Source organism: Giraffa tippelskirchi, chromosome 5, assembly GCF_054371585.1.
Source record: "Giraffa tippelskirchi isolate mGirTip1 chromosome 5, T2T-mGirTip1v1.2.pri, whole genome shotgun sequence".
Taxonomy (NCBI): Eukaryota; Metazoa; Chordata; class Mammalia; order Artiodactyla; family Giraffidae; genus Giraffa; species Giraffa tippelskirchi.
In genome coordinates, this window is record NC_137279.1 from 45,096,528 (window position 1) to 45,120,590 (window position 24,063).

The window sequence follows — 24,063 nt, forward strand, 5'->3', positions numbered from 1 at the left end:
GACAGAGAACCCAGATAGACATTTTTCCAAAGAAGATTATATAGATGACCAACAGGCACATAAAAAGAGATTATTAGAGACATGCAAATCAAAGCCTCAGTGAGGTGTCACTTCACACTAGTCAGAATGGCTATCATCAAAAAGTATACAAATAATAAATGCTGGAGAGATGTGGAGAGATGGGAACCCTTGTGCCCTGCCTGTTAGTGGGAATGTAAATTGGTGCAGCCACTATGGGAAATAGTATGGAGGTTCCCTGAAAAACTCAAAATAGAGCTACCATATGATACCTACTCCTGAGTATTTATCCTCCCAAAAAATGAAACCTCCTATTTGAGAAGACTCATGAGAAGACTCATGCCCCTCAATGTCCATAGCATCATTATTTACAATAGCCAAGACATGGAAGCAACTTATGTCCATCAGCAGACAATTGGCTAAAAAGGTACTGTTTATATATATATGATGGAATATTACTCTGCCATAAAAAGAATGAAATATTGTCATTTGTAGCAACATGGATGGGCCTAGAAAATATTATACTTAGTGAAGAAAGAGAAATACAAATTCTATATGATATCATTTTTAGGTAAAATCTAAAAAAATAATACAAATAAATCTATATACAAAACAGAAACAGACTCACAGATATAGAAACAAACTATGGTTGACAAAGGGGAGAAGGAGTGAAGGAGGGACAAATTGGGAGTATGGGATTAACAGATAAAAACTACTATGCATAAAATAGATAGGCAGCAAGGATTTACTGTGTAACATAGGGGATTATATCCAGTATCTAATAATAACCTATAATGGAACATATTTGGAAATCTCAGCAGTGGTCACAGGAATGGAAAAGGTCAGTTTTCATTCCAGTCCCAAAAAAGGGGCAATGCCAAAAAATGTTCAAACTACCGCACAATTGCACTCATCTCACACACTAGCAAAGTAATGCTCAAAATTCTCCAAGTGCGGCTTCAAGAGTACATGAACGATGAACTTCCAGATGGTCAAGCTGGATTTAGAAAAGGCAGAGGAACCAGAGATCAAATTGCCAACATATGCTGGATCATTGAAAAGCAAGAGAATTCCAGAAAAACATCTATTTCTGCTTTAATTGATTACACCAAACCCTTTGACTGTGTAGATCACAACAATCTGGAAAATTCTTCAAGAGATGGGAATACCAGACCACCTTACCTGCCTCCTGAGAAATCTGTATGCCCATCAAGAAGCAACAGTTAGAACTGGACATGGAACAAGAGACTGGTTCCAAATCGGGAAAGGAGTACGTCAAGGCTGTATATTGTCACCCTGCTTATTTAACTTATATGCAGAGTACATCATGAGAAATGCTGGGCTGGATGAAGCACAAGCTGGAATCAAGACTGCCAGGAGAAATATCAATAACCTCAGATATGCAGACGACACCACTCTTATGGCAGAAAGTGAAGAACTAAAGAGCCTCTTGATGAAAGTGAAAGAGGAGAGTGAAAAAGTTGGCTTAAAGCTCAACATTCAAAAAACGAAGATCATAGCATCTGGTCCCACCACTTCATGACAAATAGATGGGGAAACAATGGAAACAGTGACAGAGTTTATTTTCTTGGGCTCCAAGATCACTGCAGATGGTGACTGCAGCCATGAAATTCAAAGACGTTTGCTCCTTAGAAGAAGAGCTATGACCAACCTAGACAGTATATTAAAAAGCAGAGACATTACTTTGGCGACAAACGTCCATCTTGTCAAAGCTAGGGTTTTTCCAGTAGTCATGAATGGATGTGAGAGTTGTACTATAAAGAAATCTGAGAACCAAAGAATTGATGCTTTTGAACTGTGGTGTTGGAGAAGACTCTTGAGAGTCCCTTGAACTGCAAGGAGATCCAACCGGTCCATCCTAAAGGAGATCAGTCCTGAATATTCACTGGAAGGATTGATGCTGAAGCTGAAGCTCCAATTCTTTGGCCACCTGATGCGAAGAACTGACTCATTGGAAAAGACCCTGATGCTAGGAAAGATTGAAGACAGGAAGAGTAGGGGATGACAGAGGATGAGATGGTTGGATGGCATCACCAACTTGATGGGCATGAGTTTGAGCAAGCTCTGGGAGTTGGTAATGGACAGGGAAGCCTGGTGTGCTGCAGTTGATGGGGACGCAAGAGTCGGACATGACTGAGCAACTGAACTGAACTGAAATCACTTGTCTGTACACCTGAAACACTTAATATTGTAAATCAGCTATATTTAATAAAAATAAATAAAATTTAACACTAAATCAAGAGAAAAAATTCTATGAATTATATTTGTTTACAGCTTTGTACTAAATATTTTCTATCTTTGCTGCTTGATTACTCTTTTTTTTAAAACTTTTTATTTTGCATTGGAGTATTGCCAATTAACAATGTTATGATAGTTTCAGGTGTACAGCAAAGGGACTCAGCCATACATATACATGTATCCATTCTCCCTTAAACTCCCCTCCCATCCGGGTGGCCACATGATGTTGAGCAGAGTTCCCTGTGCTACACAGTAAGCCCTTGTAGGTTATCCATTTTAAATATAACTGTTTACATTCGATCCAAGCTCTATAACTATCTCTTTCCCCCCATTATTCCCCCTAATGGCAAACATTAGTTAATTCTCTAAGTCTGTGAGTCTGTTTCTGTTTTGTAAGTAGCTACTTCATTACTCTTGTTCATCAGCTTATCTCTTATTTATTTGCAATGTCTTCATTGGTGATGATCCCTTTTACATATCCTTCAGTGTAATATAAGATTCACTGCTGACAAAAAGATTTCAATATTCATCCAATGCCTCAGCTATGTAGAGGCTTTTATTTAGTTGTATGTACTAAATAAAAGTCTTCATATTTTTATTCTTCTCACTGACCACTTTCTCACTTACCTAATCAGCTCATCTCTGTCCACTCTCCCATCTAACATTCTACATTCTAGTGATACTGAACTACTTATTGACCAGATATATAGTACACTTTCTCCAGCCACTGTACCTTTTGCTCTATTGGAAATTATCCAAGTCTTAGCATCTCTTAAATGAAGCCTTCTCTACTTCTCTTCAGCTAAATTACAAGTTCCTGCCTTTTCTATTTCATTTTACCTTCTGTGTTTTCACTAGAGTAAATTGTATATAATTATATTTGTTCATCTGTCTTGGTATTTCTGCTTGGAATATAAGCTCTTGGAGGTAGCAGTGTTTTTATCTTAGAATTAAAGAAAAACTGGATATCAACTAAGGCTTGTGGATTATATATCACTTTGGTCTATCATCCTGTGATTTATAACTTTTATCATTCATCCAACACATATTAATATTTTTTGGTGTGTCAGCTATGCAGCAATCACAATGGGAGATTCCAGGAAGATTTGATCCTTGCCCTCATGGACTTTACAGGCTATAATTGGTTTTGCCCAGTCATAATTTTAAAAATAAGAACTGGTGTATTCAGTTTTGAAAAAAATACTTTTTTATTAGTAATCACCATTTTATGACTAAGTAGTTCTTTGCAGGCTTTCGCTCAATAAAAATAGAGTATTTGGAGTGGAAAAGGGAAAGTGATTCCAGAGAGGGCACGTTGATTTTCCTCCTGGGTAAAAAGAAATAACTTATTTTAATATTAATAATTAAAACACAGGACATGGACAAAATGTACATTTTTTTTCTTTTCTGAAGGAGAGACTGAAAATTACTTATGAGGAAAAGAGTGAAATCCTGGAATCTCAGTTGACATTTTTGAGGTAAAGTATTATCATATACTTAAAGTCATTGGCAAAACCATAATGATCTTAAAAATATGTTTGAATGTTTACTGAAATTTCAGTTTTAGTCAATATAGGAATTGCTTGTTGTTATTTTATATACACTACGTGAAATTTCCTCAGGTTAGTAAAGGCTAAAGGGATTTGTGAGGTCCCTTTTCAAATCCTGTTTCAAAGAAATGTGAGCTAAATTATAAATTTTATCCCTTCATCAGCTGTAAAATATTACGTTTCATATAGAAAATGGAATCAGTAGCTCTTCTTATAGACAGTATGCTTTTAAAATAAAATAATGTTAAATAAAGCACTGTAATTTTCAAATTACAAGCAAGTATTTTTTTTCTTCTGTAGGAGGTCTTCAGCTAATTTTAAAATTGCAACAGTAGTATAATAGTTTGAGTTTTTATATCCTTGGCATATTTGAGTATATACAAATTTTCATGTACTTTTTGATATGTTTTCAAAAATCCCAATAGAGCCTATATATTATAGATTAACCATTAGTGATTTGTTCTATATTATGTGTAGGAAAAGATACAGGAATTAATGTTTAAGTTAAAGGTTAATTGAAATAGTGGTAATGAAATCTTTTCTAATGAAATGACCTTTAAAATATTTTTATAATTTTATTTTAGTAAATTTTATTTTTGAAATAAAATTTAACAGGCCATATATTGTCTAGAGCTATAACTAAAGTACTACCAAGAACCATAACTCATGGCTTTTTGCTATGAATGTAGTTATTCATTTATTTTAATATATTCTTACGCCTTTCATGCCTTATAAGGTTGAGGATTTCTGTAGAGACTCTTAATTTTTCATGAAGAAACCTAAACTTTTATAAGATGGTCTATTTTTTGCTTTCTTGCTTTGGTATAGTTTGATTTCTATTGTGTTTTGGTTCTTCAGTATTTAGTGATATATTTCTAGCTCATTATTTTATGGGAATATGACTTATTTTGTTCCATTCACAATTCAACTATGCAGTCTTGCATTGCATTAAAATATCACCTTGCAATGGACCAGACTTTGTTCCCTGCATTCTTCTGTTTCTTCATTTGCTTTTAGCATAATTTAAGATTGTTTAAAGAAACATTTTCTTAAAGAAAGAAATAAAATCACTGCTCTTGGAAACTCTAGTTTTATGTTACCTGTTTTTTTAATTTTCTGTTTGCCTTTTCATGTAACTGAATCTACTTGAGTGTTTTGAATTTGAAGCTGACAGAAATAATAATAGAGACTCTTTTGACTTTGGAATGTACTTCTGAAGTTCTTTTTACAAAGCTTTCGAAAGTCAGACTGTGTTGTTATTCAGTCACTAAGTCGTGTCCAACTCTTGGTGACCCCATGGACTGCAGTGTGCCAGGCTTCTCTGTCCTTCACCATGTCCCAGAGTTTGCTCCAACTCGTGTCCATTGAGTTGGTGATGCCATCCAACCATCAGACTTTTCCTACATGATAGTTAAAAGGAAACATTATGTAGATATTATCTTGGGAAAAAGATGTAAACAGCTCCTTTTTTTTCTGCTTCAGAGTGTCATTAGATTTGCTTTTTTTTTAACCCTTAGATGGCCTGTAGATCTTTTCCACCTCTCTCAGGCTGTCTGAAAGTCCCCCAGTCCCAAGAGGCGACGAAGTGTATAACAGCCAGATGTCTTGACTGTTGGCTTCTCCTTTGTGACAGGGAACAAATTAGGATGGCTATAGATCCCTGAATTTATCTATACAGAGTAGTCTGAGCCAGAGATAAAGTGCCTGCCTTCTGCAGTCTTAGGAATTTAAGAACAATTTAAGTTAGAACTTTAAAAAAAATATACAATATGAAAGGGATATGTGTGCAAGGAAGCTCAGTTACCTAAGTTGACTTTACCAAAGATTTTTAGGGAAGGGGAAGGAAAATACAATCCATATACTGGTCATTTAATCCTTAACAGATCCACATAGAGAAAAACCTTATCCAGAAACTATCCCATTAAAACAAACAAACAAAGAACACACACACACAATTCCTCTGCCCTTTTATTATCAGGCTGTATATTTGCAGCTAATAGCTGCTACTTGTGAAACCTTATGTCTGTTGAATTCTGACTTCTTTCTGTAGCCTGCTCTCAGTTCTTTGTAGAACTTTGTGATTAGTTGATTTTTTTTACTGAAGAAAAATGGGCAGTAATAAATTACTCATGCATAAAATCCATGTCCTTTATGCAATCTTTTAAGGTTCTCTTTATAAATTTTAAAGAGTTAACACTTGAAATAGGATATTACCCTCAATTTAAGGATATTGTGTTATCTCTTTATTAAGAGAAACTATTTAGGATTTGTATCTTGAGTTTTATTTTTGGCAAGAGATGGGATCCCTTGAAAAGAGGGCCAGTATCGGAGGCAGACTAGTCTGTGTTAAAATCTTAAAACAACTTTAAATTTAATATTTTCAAGTCTCACTTTATTCAAAGGGTCAATTCAGATAATCACATCTACATCTCAGGGTTGTGGTAAGAATTAATAAGGTATTGTATTAAAAGCACCTAATAAGGTAAATACCAGTAGATGATAGTAGTTATCACTGTGATGATACATTTAAAAGTAGTATACTTTTACCTAGACATTTAAAAAAAAATTAATCAGATGATAATTCCTTTACTATGTTGTATTGGTTTCTGCCTCACAACAATGTGAACCATTCATGATTTTATATATATATATATATACACACACACACATATATATATTTATACACCCTTCCTCTTGAGTCTCCCCGTCCCCAATCCCACCTCTCTAGGTTGTCACAGAGCACTAGGTTGTGCTCCCTGTGTTATATAGCAGCTTTCCACTATCTATCTATTTTCTATTTTACACATGATAGTATATATATGTCAGTGCTACTTTTTCAGTTTATCCTAACTTCTTCCCCTGCTATGTCCACTTGCTAAAGCTTTTTTCTCTTCTTTTTAGGAAAGACTTAGCTGAATATCAGAAAAACTGTGAAGATCTTAAAGAGCAGCTAAAGCATAAAGAGTCTCTTCTTGCTGCTAACATTTCTAACCGTGTTGGTGGTCTTTGTTTGAAATGTGCTCAGCATGAAGCTGTTCTTTCCCAAACCCATAATAATGTTCACATACAAACCATTGAAAGACTGACTAAGTAAGTATGCTTCTGTATGTGGGGTTGCTGGTAACATGGAAACCCATATCTTTAAATGGGCATTATAGTTTTTTATCCCCATGATAAATCACATGTGATTAATGTTAAGCTTCAAATAAAATGAATTTTCTAAGGTCCCTTCATTGTAACTTTCTTAAAGAGAGAATATGTAGGTTCTGCCAACTGTGTAAAATCTAGTCATTTTGGACAAATAATTTTATCTTTGTTGGTTTCAGTCTCATCTTGAAATGAAGATTGAAGTAGATAGCCTTTATAATTCTGTTCATTTCTATGACTCTGTAATTCAAGATCCAGCACTATTCATAACAGTACTGAGTTTGAGAGGAATTCTCTCGATTTTGCCCAATTTCAGATTTCCCTGCTGTAGTATAAAGTGAATTTTTTTTTATCAAGTCTTTAATATGTGCCTGTCATGAAGAATATTGTGAGTACACTGGAAGAAGGATCCACTGTATCCCATTATTAATATTTGAGGATTGATCAAGGACAAATTACAATTGAGGTTTTATGGAGTCAAAATTTTCATCTAGGCTGAAATATTACAGTTCTCTGGGTACATCTTTTTTGTTTTGTTTTCACTATTCCAGAGGAAGCCTTTTCCTATGAAAATTTTATTCTGTAGAAGTTGAGGATTATTATTTAATACAGTATCCAGTGATGATTTATAGTGGGTGTTCTCTCTCACCTGCCCTCTGCTTTTCTCTGTGCTCAGGGTCACCTTTTTCTGTCTTTTGGGGTTCATTTAAATAGCCCAAACATCACTTCCTCTTAGAAGTATTCTCTTACCAGCCTTACCCCATTTTGTCCTCAACTGACTTAGCCTCCTTCCTGCTGTAACTTTATAATATATTGTGATACTTGCAGATAGCAACTGTGTTTTATTTCTATATCCCTGGCTTCTGGAAGAGTACATGGTCTATAGCAGACACTCAGTAAATTGCTGTTTAAATGACAAGGCACTTTGGTATTTATTATTAACATCAGTTCAGTTCAGTCACTCAGTCGTGTCTGACTCTTTGCCACCCCATGAACTGCAGCACTCCAGGCCTTCCTGTCCATCACCAACTCCCGGAGTTTGCTCAAATTCATGTCCATTGAGTCGGTGATACCATCCAACCATCTCATCCTCTGTCATCCCCTTCTCCTCCCACCTTCAATCTTTCCCTGCATCAGGGTCTTTTCAAATGAGCCAGTTTTTCGCAATAGGTGGCCAAAGTATTGGAGTTTCAGCTTTAGCATCAGTCCTTCCAATGAATATTCAGGACTCATTTCCTTTAGGATTGACTGCTTGGATCTCCTTGCAGTCCAAGGGACTCTCAAGAGTCTTCTCCAACACCACAGTTCAAAAGCATCAATTCTTTGGCGCTCAGCTTTCTTAATAGTCCAACTCTCATGTCCATACATGACTACTGGAAAAACCATAGCCTTGACTAGACAGACCTTTGTTGGCAAAGTAATGTCTCTGCTTTTTAATATGCTCTCTAGGTTGGTCATAACTTTGTTAACATCAGAGATCCTCTAATTGGAACTGGTGTCGAGAATGAAAAGACTTGTTCATTAAAGTCAGTTTTGACCTTTGGATGAATGAATTTACTTCCCTGAGTTTGAAGTCTTCCTTTATTTTGGTGAATAATATTCAATACCACCTCTTGGGATACTATGGATGGAGCTTAGCCTTGTGACTTGAGTGTTAGCTTTTGAGTCAAACTACCTGGATCCATACTTTGGTTCTACTGACAGTTTAGTTTGTTTAGGGCTTCTCTGGTGGCTCAGTTGGTACATAATCTGCCTGCAGTGCAGAAGACCACCTGCAATGCAAGAGACCTGGATTCAATCCTCTCATGCCTCAATTCCCCCACTTGAAAATGAAGGTAAAAGTGCCTAATAGTATTATTTTTGAGGGAACATTGAATGCATACCTATATATTGCTTCAAGCATTTCCTGCCATATTATAAATGCTCTATAAATATTAAAACCCATCTGTACCTCCTATTGGAGAAGGCGATGGCAGCTCACTCCAGTACTCTTGCCTGGAAAATCCCATGGACGGAGGAGCCTGGTGGGCTGCAGTCCATGGGGTCACTAAGAGTCAGACACGACTGAGCAACTTCACTTTCACTTTTCCCTTTCATGCACTAGAGAAGGAAATGGCAACCCACTACAGTATTCTTGCCTGGAGAATCCCAGGGACGTCGGAGCCTGGTGGGCTGCTGTCTATGGGGTCGCACAGAGTTGGACACGACTGAAGCGACTTAGCAGCAGCAGCTGTACCTCCTATACTTGAAAGTAGTAAAAATGTCCCATAGCTATGGTTTCTACATGTGACTAACTTATTTGTTGTTACATAAAAACTAAATTTCTCCACTGGTACTTTTCATGATCTGCACTGATGGCCTTGCTTTTTGTTAAATTTTATATTAATTATTAAATATACTATTAACTTATTCATATTTATTACATATTGGCTTCCCAGGTGGCTTAGTGGTAAAGAATCCACCTGCCAATGCAGGAGATGCAGGTTCAAACCTTGGGTCAGAAAGATACCTTAGAGAAGGAAATGGCAACCCCACTCCAGTCTTCTTGCCTGGAAAATTCCATGGACAAAGGAGCCTGGCAGGCTACAGTCCATGGGGTTGCAAGGAATCAGACACAACCGAGCACTCATGCTAGTATTTCATATAGTGACAATTTATTAAATGTATGTTAAATACATTTTCAGATACAACTGTTGTGTAATAAACATTTCTAATATACCAAGGATTGTAACAGAAAATTTAAAAACATAATGTCTTTTAATCTTAGTAAAACATTGATGAGGTAAGTAGATTGCCGTCATCCTACAACTAAGGAAACTGAGACTCAGAGAAGTTAAAAATTTGCTTGTTTATATTTGAAAAAAGAATGGAATCATACTTCACAAAAGTAAATTCAAGATGGTTTAAAAACCTAGGTATGACTTCTAGACTACAAAAGTATTAGGAGAAAATATAGAAAAACATCTTTATGGACTTGGGCTAATTAAAGTTCTGAGCATGATGAAGAAAGTAAGTCAGAAGGGGAAATAAAATGTTACATTTGACTCCATTAAAACAAAAACTTAACTTATGATACAATATCGCAAACTAAACTAAAAGATAGGAAAAATATTTGTATTTTATATAACAAAAATTTTGGTACAATGTATAAATAATTTCTTTTAAAAGAAACAGAAAAGAAAAACTTCCCAGTTGCAAAGTAAGTATAGGATAGGAATTGGTAAGCAATAAAAAAGGATGATAATGCATGAGTAAGTATTCACTCTTTTTTTTTAATTGAAGTGCAGTTGACCCACAATACCATGTTAGTCCCAGGTGCACAACATAGTGATTTGATAATTCTATACATTACAAAATGATCACTACAATAAGTCTAGTTATACCTGTCACCATGTAAAATTATCACAGTATTATTAACTGTATCTCCCATGCTGTACATTTCATCCTTTTGACTTGTTTTAAGCTACAAAATAAATAATCTGAATCTCATTTACCTATTTTACTCATCTTCCCAAAACCCTCCCCTCTGGCAACCACCTGTTTGTATCTGATTCTGTTTCTGTTCTGTTACATTAGTTCATTTGTTTTGTTATTCAGATTTTCCAAACATAAATGAAATCATATTTTATTGTCTGACTTATTAGCATAATACCCTCTAAGTCCATCCATATTGTTGCAGATGGCAAGATTTCATTTCATTTCATTCAAGCATTGTATAGCTGAGTAATATTTCATTGTTTATGCATGTGTATTTATACACATATATCACATCCTCTTTATTCCATTCTTTGATGGACATGTATATTGCTTCTATATAATGGCTGTTGGAAATAAGGTTGCAGTGAACATAGGGGCATCTACATCCTTTTGGATTTCTGTTTCTGTTTTCTCTGAAAACTACTCAGAAGTGGAATTTCTGGATTGTGCAGTAGTTCTTTTGATACTTTTAATTTTTTGAGGAACTTTCATACTGTTTTACCTAACAGCTTACTAATTTACATTTCCACCAACAGTGCTCTAGAGTTGCCTTTTCTTCCATCTTTGTCAACACTTGTTATTTGTTGTCATTTTGTCATTTAAGCTATTCATTCTGTTATTATTCAGAAAGTGGTGGTGGTGTTATTATTCAAGAAAATGGTGGCCACTAAATTGTGTCCAACTTTTGCAACCCCATGGACTGTAATCCACCAGGCTCCTCTGTCCATGGGATTTTTCAGGCAAGAGTACTAGAATGGGTTGCCATTTCCTTCTCCAGAGGATCTTCCTGACACAGGGATCAAACCTGCATCTCCTGTATTACAGGTGAATTCTTTACTGCTGAGCAACCAACAAAGCCTCATTCAAGGAAATACCAGTTTAAAAATGCCAACTATCAAACTGGTGAAAATTTTAAAAAGACTAGTGATCTCAAGAATTGATGAGGCTATGAATAAGTCTGTATTTTCATACACTGCTAGTGGAACTATAGATTAACACTACTTTTGAGGGTAATTTAGCACTATTTATTAATATTTAAATTATGTATTACACGTTTCAAAATCTACACTAGAGAATGTATGTTTACCATAATAGGGCATTTGTAAGGACTCTATTTGCAGCATTATTTGTAATGCTGTTGTGATATTGTCATTTGATAAGAAATACATATTTTTGTCTTCATTTCCCATTCTTTGCCTATAACTCCTAAAACCTCTGTATTTTTCTAAGTGGTAAAAGCAATAAGTATGTATTTTGTACTAACATTTGTGTTTTGTCCTCTGCTTCTGAAATAGGTTGTTATTGTTAGGCCCATGAGTTTATATTAAGTAGATGACTTTTGACTAAGGATGGGAATGCTGGTTGCCACAGAAACCATCCATGTAATTAGAAGACTGGAATTTTCAGTCTCTACTTCCCAACCTTTAGGAAGGGAAAAAGCTGGAGATGGAGTCCAGTCATCAATGGCCAATGAATTAATCAATCATGCCTATGGAACCTCTATAAAAACTCTAAACAATGGAGTTTAGGGAGCTTCTGGATTGGTCAACACATTGAGTACTAGAATGTGACACCAGACAGGATGTGGAAGCTCCACACACCTTCCCACATACCTTTGTCTAGTCATCTCTTCTATTTGTCTGTTGATGAATTGAATGTTTTATAATAAATGAGCAATATTAAGGAAAACAGTTTCCTGAGTTCTGTGAGCTGTTCTAGCAAATTATTTTGCACTGGAAAGGATCATGGAAACCCATGGTTTTTGGTCAGTTCATCAGAAGAGATACAAGGTGCCTGGGACTTACAATTGGAACCTAAAGTTGAGATTGTTTTGTGGGACTGAGCCTTAACCTGTGGGGTTTGTGTCAACTCCAGGCAATTAGTATCAGAATTGAGTCAGTAGCCACTCAGAATTAGAGAATTGCTATGTGTGGAAAACCTACAAATGTGGTAGCAGAAGTATTGTGAGTATAGAAACTATAGAAGAAAATAATAGATTTTCCTTTTAGATGTAAACAACCTAAATATCCCTCAAAGAAGAATAACTGGACTTCAGTTTAGATAAAGTATGAAATTTTATGTACAAAAAAAAAGAATGTAATAGATTTATATGTACTAATGTTCAACTAAGCTCCAAAATATGTTATTGAAGAAAAAAAATGAAAAACAATGAGAAAGACATACCTGGCAGGAAACTAACTATGTGTATATTTTTAGAGGCTAACTCACAACCAGGTGAATAAATGTGCACAGAAAAAGATGCAAAAGAATAATCACAATATTTAACCGTGATTACCACTGGAGAAGTAGAAGAAGGCATTAAAATTGACAGTGTTTGTTAAGTAGTCTCTAACCACTGTTGTTGTTCAGTTGCTAAGCTGTGTCTCTTTGTGACCCCGTGGACTGCAGCACACCAGGCTCTCCTGTCCTTCACTATCTCCCACATGTCCATTGAGTCAGTAATGCTTTCTAACCATCTCTTCCTCTGCTGCCCTCTTTTCCTCCTGCACTCAGTCTTTCCCAGCATCAGGATCTTTTCAAATCAGTCAGCTCTTCGCATCAGATGGCCAAAGTATTGGAGCTTCAACATCAGTCCTTCCAATGAATATTCAGGGTTGATTTTCTTTAGGATTGACTGGTTTGATCTCTTTGCAGTCCAAGGGACTCTTAGGAGTCTTCTCTAGCACCACAATTCGAAGCATCAATTCTTTGACACTCAGCCTTCTTTATGGTCCAACTCTCACATCTGTACATGACTACTGAAAAAGCCATAGCTTTACTATACGGACTTTGTTGGCAAAGTGATGTCTCTGCTTTTTAATACATTGAAATTTTAATTACCAATTTCTAACCATATTGGTAATTAATTTATTATAAGAAGAATATAATGAAAGATTAATTTTAAAATGGAAAAAGCATATTCAAAGTCTTGCGTATGAAGAGGATATTCTAAGATAAACTAGTCAGGCAAAACCAGTCAGCAAATAAAAAGCAGGGTTTCTTTTTCCTATTATATTGATTTCATATTATCCTTCTAGGTTATAAGTAAAATGTCTTAAAAGGAAGCTACAGTGTTTACATTGATTCCAAGCCTGGCAGTCATTTAGAAATTAGATTCTTGCCCAGTTATATATTCCTTTTTCTCTATCCTAAATTTCAGCTCTTAGCCTTTTAGAATAAATGTCAACCTTTTCAGTTCAGTTTTCTGCTTTGTCAGCATGTCATTGACTCATATTCTACTTTAATAACAGTATACTGTGGAAGGTTTCTACTTTTACTGTCAATGAAAATCTTTGTATTATTCCCATGGCCTAAGCTGGTGTTCAGTTTCTTTCAATTTACTAATGCAGAATGCTAAATACTGAATGTTATGTTGACTTTGAAGAGTGGCCAAAACTTTTTAGGTTTGACTTCTAGTTTTAAGCATACTTAAGAAGCCTGAACCCTCAATGAACTGTAATGTAGTATTTCCTGCATGACTCTAATCTGAAATTTTTGAAGTTGTATCCCGAATATGATAAATTAAAAGTGTGTCTCGGTCTCTATTGAAAAAATGTCATATTGTGGTACCAATTTTAAGCTACTTTGTTGATTTTTTAGCTTGTAATATATCATATATATGACACAACACTAGTAAAAGTAGTGAAAGTGTTAGTTGCTCAGTCGTGTCCGACTCTTTGTGACCCCATGGACTGTAGTCCGCCAGGCTTCTCTGTCCATGAAATTTCCCAGGCAAGAATACTGGAGTGTATTGCCATTCCCTTCTCCAGGGGATCTTCCCGACCCAGGGATCAAACCCAGGTCTCCTGCATTGCAGGCAGATTCTTTACTATCTGAGCCACCAGGGAAGCCTCCATGATACAACATTGGATAGCTGAAAAGCAGAGGATCAGGTACAACTTGGGAGACCAGATTACCCATGTTTATGGTGTTTTATTAGGACCCTTGAAACTTTTTGGAGAGAAAATTTAACAACTTTTGAGTTCATTGGATATATTTTAAAAGATAGCTTGAACTCCTTATAGTATTTGTTAATTTCTGCCTTTTACTCAGTCCTCAGTATGTCATGAAGTGGGTAAGAGCAACAATAACCTTTCTTTCTTAATGATCAAGGTACTTTCAAATGGGAGTCAAGATGGAACTGCTTTGTATTAAATTCCTATCTGTAGCTCACAGTGCCTTGAAGGAACCTCAGTGTATTTTTCAGAAATGATTACTACTGTACTATCCTGGGACTTCAGTCCAGCTTGTGATTTGGGAATGGGTGATTGGCAGTCTTCTGTATAGCTTGCTTTGCAACTATATTTCAGTTTTTAAAAAAAGAAAATTAAAAAACTAAGACTAACTGCTTAAGAATAAAAGAGAATTCATTATCTCTATAACACACATACACATAAAACCAAAAGAAAAAGAAAGACTGTAGTGGGAACTTCCCAGAAATGAGGAACAAGGAAATGTAGTCAGCCTTCTAGACTTTCTTTTAAAAACAGTGATGTTTAATAAAGCTTAAAACTGCTAATAACTGTGGAATAGCTTAGGAATTGAAGGAATTAAATATGGAGTACTCCATATTTCAAGATGAAGTTCATGTATGTATCAGACCAACCCCTCTCTTTTCTTTATTATAAACATTGGCCCAGATTATTCAGAGACTTTCTCAGTCCTTTTTGCTCTGATTGTTGCTCTAGGTTCCTTAAATACTAGTTTCCTTAAAAACTACATGCTTGTTAGTTCATCCTAGAACCTACACCCCTGCTTCTTACTTCATTTTCTGCCTCAGCTGTTCTATCAGCTGCATCATAGCATGTTGCAGGATTAATGCTGTATTGCTTGCTTTGTTTGAAAAACTCCTTGATCACACTCATCAAAACATTCCCATGGTGTTTTTAAGCAGTTAAAGAACTTTTGCCATGGGAGATGGTAATTTGGAGAACTGCCCTCTCACTCTCACATTGATGTGTCATGTAAGTTTGTACAACTTCCCATTGTAAGAGGCTTGCTCAGGCCTGGCTTTGGGCTGGCATTGTGGACTAGGAGCAGCCCAGCAGCTGGCTGAGCAGTTAATGGATAGCCAGAATTGGCCATTTCTGAAGGACAGATAATGAGTAGTAGCATGGGGCTGAAGTAGAGGAGAAAAAACTCCAGAAGGTGTTAGCCAGATGAACACAGAAATGGGACAGGAAGCAGGGCCTTATGTTGCGCGCATGTTCATTCACTTCAGTCGAGTCCAACTCTTTGCGACCCCATGGACTGTAGCCTGCTAGTCTTCTCTGTCCATGGAATTCTCCAGACAAGAATACTGGATTTAGTTGCCATGCTCTTTTCCAGGGGATCTTCCCACCCCAGGGATCAAATCTTCCTTTCCTGCATCTCGTACATTACAGGCAGATTCTTTACCTAGTGAGCCCCATGGGAAGCCTTATATTGAGGACAGGGCTAATATACACAGAGTTGTTTTTTCAAGTGCTTTCTATTTGGTATGTGGGCTGGCTAAGTTGAAACAAAACAAATAATACAAAAATGCAGTGACTGAGTAGATAGTCCTGTATGTTAGTCATGTCCAACTCTTGCAACCCCATGGACTATAGCCTGCCAGGCTCCTCCGTCCATGGGATTATCCAAGCAAGAATATTGGGAGTAGGTAGGCATTCCCTTCTCCAGGGGATCTTCCAGATCCAGGGATTGAACCCAGATCTCCCACATTGCAGGCAGATTCTTTACCATCTGAGCCACCAGAGAAGCCCTAAATTGCCAAATTTAGATAGTCCTAAATTGCCAAAATTGCTAGTGGCACCTGTAAGCATATGTATAATATAAGTATCTCTCTTGAACTTTTCAGATGGTCTGAGGGCCACCTTGAAGCATATATTACATTTCTTTTACAGAAAATTGGAGTGTGTCAGTCCAGTGGTTGCACGAATTTTTAGTACAATCCTTTTACAGATTCACTGTTGAATGGTGACCTTAACAAAACATCAGTGTGTGTGTGTGTGTGTGCGTGTGTGTGTGTGTGTGCGTGTGTTAGTTGCTCAGTCATATCTGACTCCTTGTGACCCCATGGACTGCAGCCCTTCAGGTGCCTCTGTCCATGGGATTTTCCAGGCAAGAATACTGGAGTGGGTTGCCATTTCCTTCTCCAGGAGATCTTCCTGACCCAGGGATCGAACCTGGTTCTCCTGCATTGCAAGCAGATTATTTACTGTCTGAGCCACCACGGTATTTGACGGTTTATCTTTGATGATTTTTTGTCATTCAATAGTCTGAAATTGGTGAGTTCATATTCTGAAAATTTTTTGATCCAGAGCAACTAAACTCTTTTGTTTCCAGTTCTAAATAGTCTAGTGACTTTTTAAATTTAGACATAGGGGACTTCCCTGGTAGTCCTGTGGTTAAGACTCCACACTTCCCCCACAGGGGACATGGGTTCAATCCGCCAATGGTGGGGGAACAAAGATTCCCCATACCTTGAAGCCAAAAGAAAAAATTTTAACTGTAAAATATTAGAACTGGGACAGAATTTTGCTTAATCTCTTTGATGCCCTCCTGTAGCAAAGTCATTATTCATTCATTTGTTCTTTTGTCATTTATTTCATTGAGTATGTACTGTGTGACAGACTACTCTTAGCAACAGGATATCCTAAAAATAGTTTAAATATATTAAATGTAAGTCTCCTGTATGAAGCAAATTTGTTAGAAATTTGATCCTATTGTGGCCTGTCTGAGGTTTTTTGTTAATCTTTTTATTTGGGACTTCACGTTTGATGGTGGTATAGTATTAGGAACAGGTAAGAGTACCATTGAATAGTGACTTTGGTTTTTTAGTAGGTCTAGAACTTTAAGAAAGGTAACTATATGATGTTGACCTGTTATCCTTAAGAGTGAATTTTTATTTGCTACTTAGAAACACAGGTTCTAGTTGGATTGCATATTCTCAATGAAGCTAGTCCCTTTTATGTTAGAGCCTTTTCTGAAAGGCAAATAAATATGAATTTGATTTTGTTTGCATTCTACTTAATATTTTCTACTCAACCAGAAAAATCTTGCTTTGATTCTCCCACTTTTTCACATAATTATTGTGTTTGATTATATTTGATCAAAATAATTCACTCCTTTTTCGTTTCCTTTAGACAAAAAAAATTATTTTTCTCAATTGAAAATAAGTGAATCAGGAAGTTCTAAAATGACGATCACTATGCTCCCACAAATTTTATGATACTTGCAGCAATTTATTCTTATTTTAACAAAAAGAGCTTTTATGAAACTGTTAATAATGTAACTTTGCTTAGTATTACATATTTTTAAAAATATGACTGTTTTCCAAATGCCACAAATAGTTTAAATTATTTTATATTAAGAAAATTTTTTAATCAAAACATTGGTTAATTTTGAAAGTAATTCAAACTCAGATATTTAATCTTTTAAGTTAGGACTCCTTAAAATTTACTCTTTATTAATAGTTTACACAGTTGACTGTTTAGCGATAGTTCAGAACTTGGCAATGAAAAGGAAGCTACAGCAGTTACTTCAACTGAATTTGAAATCACAGTTTAAAACTTGAGCTCTTTAACAAAGCATGGAATAGCATAGATAACAGTCCAACTTATTTTTTTTGTTTGTTTGTTTTGTGTTAATAGAAAGTTTCCCACTTCACTTTATCCAGTGGATGAGTTCCAGATATCCTGAAATCTTTTATGTGGAATTTGCTTAAATGAATCCACGAGATTGGAACCTTGCTGCTATTTTACATGCCAAAGCATTTTGGCATTCAATTCAATTCTGTCCCCAAGAAATAGCTTAGCTTTATGAGAATTGCTGAGAAGGGGGTAGAGCCAGGCAATGATCAAACCAAGGGGGGTAAGATTTTGTAAAATAACGAGCGTTATGTGTAATCAAGGCATTTGAGTGATCCAACAGTACTACCCATTGAAAGAAGAAATACTTTCATAAGTAGGTAAAAGTTTTTCATTCGTAAGTGAAGCTGCTTAGTCATGTCTGACTCTTTGAGACTCCATGGACTGAACCTACCAGGCTCCTCCGACCATGGGATTTTCCAGGCAAGAATACTGAAGTAGGTTGCCATTTCCTTCTCCAGGAAATCTTCCTAACCCAGGGATCGAAACCGAGTCTCCTGCATTGCAGGCAAGCACTTTACCGTCTGAGCCACCAGGGAAGCCAAGAAGAGTCAAAAAGAGGGTTGTGAAGGAAGACAAAAAGAGAAAAAGACATGTTTGTTCTAGTAGAGCGGAGAGTGAGTAATGTAAACAAAACCTCAGTAGTCCCTTCTTACCATGGTTACTTCTACTTTGAGGTACAATTCCCACCTTCCCTGATAGTTCAGTTGGTAAAGAATCCACCTGCAATGAAGGAGACCCCGGTTCAATTCCTGGGTGGGGAAGATCCACTAGAGAAGGGATAGGCTACCAACTCCAGTATTCTGGCCTGGAGAATTCCATGGACGGCATCGTCCATAGGGTCACAGTCTGGCACAACTGAGTGTCCTTCACACTTTCACTACTATCTTGGTTTTTTCTCCTTTTCTGCCACCTACATTTTGTTTTTTAACTAATTTCCTCTTTTCTGGGCTTTCCTCTGCAGCCCTCCGCATGCCAGTCCTCTCCACAATAGGTTATTATCCCACGCAGATGCAGTCCTGCCATGAATGCTCCCTGCTCCTCTGGCCGTTCTGCCTGCCCCTCACCGAGTGAGGACAGAGGGTCTTTCTCTGGGGTGTGCCTGAACATGTGCTGGGCTGGCCTGCCCTGGCTCTTCTAATAGATATCAATGCTTTTTTCTCCCTGACTTGTGAATAATTGACCATTTGATCATTTCTTGTTTTCAATGTTCTTTTTGTGCTGACAGAGAAAGAGATGACTTAATGTCTGCGCTAGTTTCCGTGAGGAACAGCTTGACAGAGGTGCAGCAAAGAGAAGCAAGTGCTTATGAGCAGGTGAAACAAGCTGTGAAAATGACTGAGGAAGCCAGTTTTGAAAAAACCAAGGCAAGTCTAATAAGATTAAAATGAAAGCATGCCTTAACTGCCTTTTTTTTTCTTTTCTGAGTATTTATTTGGTTATTCTCCATAACTAAACTTTTTTTTCCAAACACACAAAGTAGAAACCAGTTTGTTAGTACTGAATTTCTAAATTAAACAAATTTTCTTTTTGGAAAATTCTTATTCCTCTGCAAATTCTCTTGCTATATCACTATTGAAAGAACAGTACAATGTAATATGGTACTTTGAGAGAGTTGTATGCTTAACCTTTTCATTTGCTGATAATTTTTAATGCTGCTGCTGCTGCTGCTGCTAAGTCGCTTCAGTCGTGTCCGACTCTGTGCAACCCCATAGACGGCAGCCCATCAGGCTCCCCCATCCCTGGGATTCTCCAGGCTAAGTGAAACTATTAACACCCATAGTGACCCATTTTTGTATGTTCATGTATGACTGAAGACAGATTTTTTTTTCTGTCCCTGGGAAATTTTGAGAACATTCAAATACACCACAATAATAATATATGTGTATTTAATAGCATCTTTAGCTGTGAGTTGGTATCCATTGTGTGCTTAAGTCAAACACATTTAATGGTGATGATAATGTCAGTAGTAGTTAACACAGTGATCAGGCAGTGTTTTAAGCACTTTGAATAGTAGGAGGTTACTGTTGATTCATTGCTGTTGGAGGCCACATCTGAAACCATTAAAGTTGCTGTGTGTTTTCTGTAGACACACTAGCCACACTTGAGGTACCTAGTAGCCACATGTAGCTGGTGATTACTGTATTAGTCCGTGCAATATAGGACATTTCCATTATCACAGAAAATGCTATTAGATAGCATTGGCCTAAGCCGTATAGTAGCATCACTATTTTATTGGGCTAATCAACTTCATATTAAACTTCTCCTCAGTCATTGCTTTATCCATTTTTCTCTGTCCAGTTCACTTTTAACTCTTCCTAGACCATTTGACCTTCATAGTGCCCCTGTGCCTTTTGAAAGTAATGTTCATTCTGACCAAATGCCCTAATATACTTTATTGTTTCTTCAAACACTCTTACTTCTTCATTTGTAATGAACTCTAGTGGCCCCTTGCTGGTAATATGATGCTCAAAACCCCCAGTGGAGCCCTTTGCTGTTCATCTCATCTCATTTGGCTATGATGGAGGAGGTTAGCATTCATATCACTCCATACTGCCATTTCTAGGCCTTTGTTTTGGTACCTACTCCTTATTCCTCTTTTTTTAAAAATAGGGTTTTTTTCTACTTTTATTATATATATATATATATATATATATATATATATACATATTTGTTTATTTATTTATTACTTATTTTGCCTGTGCTTGCTGTGGTACACAGACTCTTTATTGTGGCTCATGGTCTTCTCTAGTGGTGGTGTGTGGGCCTTAGACTGGGTGGGCTTGGTAGTTGCAGCAGGCAGGCTTAATTGCAGTATGTGGGAATCTTAGTTCCCCGGCCAGAGATTGAACCCAGGCCCCCTGTATTGGGAGAGTAGAGTCTTATCTACTAGACTACCAGGAAGTCCTGCTTAATTCCTCTTTGAAATTAGGTTACCACTTCTCTTTGAAATCAGGTTACCACTTCTCTTTGAAATCATCATTGATTCTCCTCTCTCTAGTTTTAATTGACTTAAAGTCTCAATCTAGAAGACACTATTTGACACATTTTTAAAAAAAAATCATCCATTTTATTACTTGGATTTATAAAATAGTTGTAAGATCTTTGACACTTTTTAAGAACTTTAGCTTCTGACCCTTTTTTCCCCTTGTCTAAGTCCTTTAAGACTGCCATAATGAAAATACCTTAGACATGGTGGCTTAAACAACAAACATTTATTTCTTACAGTTCTGGAAATTCAAGATCATGGCACCAACAGATTTGGCGTTTGGTCAGAGCTCACTTTCTGTCTTCTCACTATGTCTTCACATGGTGAAAGGGGCAAGAGAACTCTTTGGCATCTATTTTATAAGGGCATTAATCCCATTCATGAGGACTCCGCTTTCATGACCTGATCACCTCCCATGGGGCCCACTATCTAATTCCATCATATTAGGGTTAGGTTGCAACATATGAATTTTGGAAAAGCACAAACATTCAGTTCATAGCATCCTCCACTCTATCTCTTTTCATCATTCTGAAAGGTTTCAACATCCATGCTGTTAACATATGCAACATCTTAGTCCCAATGCACTTTGTCTTCCTTAACTCTAAGATTTTTTTCTGTTCTGCTGTAACTCCCACATGAACTGAAGTGTCCATGGGCTCTCAAACTCTAAAACTGATCTCTCTGACCAGAGCCTTTTCTCTTCCTCCCTATCTCAGTTAAATCTATTCAGTGTCCTTTTCTACCTCCTCTCATACCTCATCCTCTCTATTATCTCCAAGCTGGCCCTCTTCCCTTTCCATTTAGATGTGAATTTTACAATTTCAAGATAAACTCATTATATTCACTCCATCAAGATAGCTGTGTTCTTTACCTACTGAATGGCACTTTTGTCCACTGTCATGTCCTAATTGGAAACCTGGATGTCATCCTCTCTTTTATACCTGGCTTCCAATCAATTACTAATTGCAAGGTTTTTCTAAAGATTTATTTGTTGACTTAATAAACAATTTCTACTTTCTTCATTTTCCCAACTTAGCACCTCACTCTCATAGCTGACCTCCTATACTGAGATCACGACCAACTGACAAGAGGCTCTTCAAACTTTGTCATCTCCCAAATGTGTCTTCTCATTTTTTTCTTGCTTATCTGGTCCTCTTACTTTCCAAGATGAATCTCTCCAAGTTCTTGATATCTCCTACTCCCAGGGTTTCAGGGACCCTAAACCATTTGTTATCATATCCTTCTTTTATCTTCCATCCTTCCTTCTCCATTGTTTTTACCTTTGTAGCTTTCCATTCACTTTTGAACACGTTGCAGTCAAGCCTTTAACAAATTGTAGTCTGATTTCATATTACTGAATTGGTCACTTTATGGTCACCAGTCACTTCCTGATTACTAACCCAGTGACTTCATCTCAGTCCTCATTTGACTCAACTCCAGGAAGCCATTAATTGTCCTAGTATAACGTCATCTTTTCTCCTTGATTAGTTTGGTATTTCACTCTATGGGTCATCTTTGCGTTGCTCCTCTCTACTCTTCCACATGCCTTTTAACTTCCACAAGCCTAGAATGCAGACATTCCTCATTTTGTTCCTAGACTTCCACCCACGTTGCCCTAATTTCCAGGACTTTGTGTCTTCCTCTCACTGAACACTCTCACATTGTGTCTTTAGCTCTAACAGCTCCCCTGTGCCCCAGACCTACATTTCTAACTGCTACTGGATCTCTCTATATGGATGATATGCAATTAGCATCTGAAACTCCACACTACCAAAATGTTAATTCTCTCCTCCTTACTGTCTGTCACTCCTTTCCCTTCTACAATTTTCCGTATTATCTTCTTTCAGATAATGGTATTATCATCTTACCAACAGTCCTGGCCTAGATCATTTAAAATACCTTGGCTCCTCCCCATTCGTCGCTCTCAACATCCAATCAGTTGCCAAACTCGCACCTTCTCCTCAGAGACCCTTACTAAGTTATCCTTGCAACTTCCATTCCTGTACCTTTGCCCTGGTTCAAGTCTTCACATACTCTTATGCAACCTATGTGGCCTTTTGGAATAGCCTTCTGTTGGTCTCCCTCAGGTCTCTTTCACCCCCAGTATATCTTTCACTTTGCAGCCAAGGTCTTCCTGAATTGTAAATTTCCCTGTTCGGGCAGCTCTCCCCTTGCAGTAGAATAAAAGACAAATCCTTAGCATAACCTTCCAGATCTTTCACAATGTGATCCCACTCTAACTTTTCTAGCCTTACCTTTTACTGCACATTTCATATAACTTGTGCTGTTTCTGTAATGTGACCTATATCAACTCTTTCCACGAATTTGCTCATGTTGTACTATTCTGCATTGTATTCATCTGTGAAATACCTGTTCAATCTATGAGAGTCAGCTCAGGTGGCAATTTTCCCAAAAGTTCTTTCCAACCCCTTCTTGCTTGAATTAATCTCTTCCTTCTCTGTATTCCTAATGAGCTGTGTATAATTTTTGTGGCTGTGTACATAGTTCTGTCCATGAAAAGACCATAAAAACCAGGCCTGTGACATCTATCACTGTATTCTTCACAGTGGCTATTTACATATTAATTGTACCATAAATGTTTGTTGAATTGAAATAAAGTTAGCTATTAACTTTAAATATTAGTATGAATTTTTATAAATAATTTTTATGATTTAATATTTCAGTGGTTAAGAACTAGAAAGGCTATTGTGTATCGTGAATCTATTTTTCACTGAGTTAGTATTTATGCCAGGATTGATTTCTAAGCAGTTTACAAAATGCAGTGCAAGTATAATAGTTATTATCATCAAGATATAGTAAAACATATTAGGAATTTTGCTTTTTGGGAGTAAAAATCAAAACAGCATATATACTTTAATTTTAAAATCAACTACTTTATTGCTGCATTATGAAATGGTTACTTTGTTCTTATAGTTCCTTAACATTTGTTGCCATCTAGTGTTGTATTTTGCATATTGCATGCTAAATAAGT

The 24,063-nt window shown here is 36.7% G+C and overlaps 1 protein-coding gene across 22 annotated transcripts in view; it reads left to right on the top strand.

Moving 5' to 3' along the window:
• The window catches only part of SDCCAG8 (SHH signaling and ciliogenesis regulator SDCCAG8), a 241,147-nt gene that overhangs the window by 39,303 nt on the left and 177,781 nt on the right, over positions 1-24,063 (top strand). For all 22 annotated transcript variants that reach the window (XR_014053616.1, XR_014053619.1, XR_014053618.1 and 19 more), the window contains exons 7-9: positions 3,691-3,755; positions 6,729-6,917; positions 19,311-19,449. Coding sequence is in view for 17 of the 22 variants with exons in the window: in XM_081490239.1 (XP_081346365.1) it covers positions 3,691-3,755; positions 6,729-6,917; positions 19,311-19,449 (393 nt within the window). In the remaining 5 variants the exon portion in view is untranslated. The remainder of the gene's footprint in view (positions 1-3,690; positions 3,756-6,728; positions 6,918-19,310; positions 19,450-24,063) is intronic.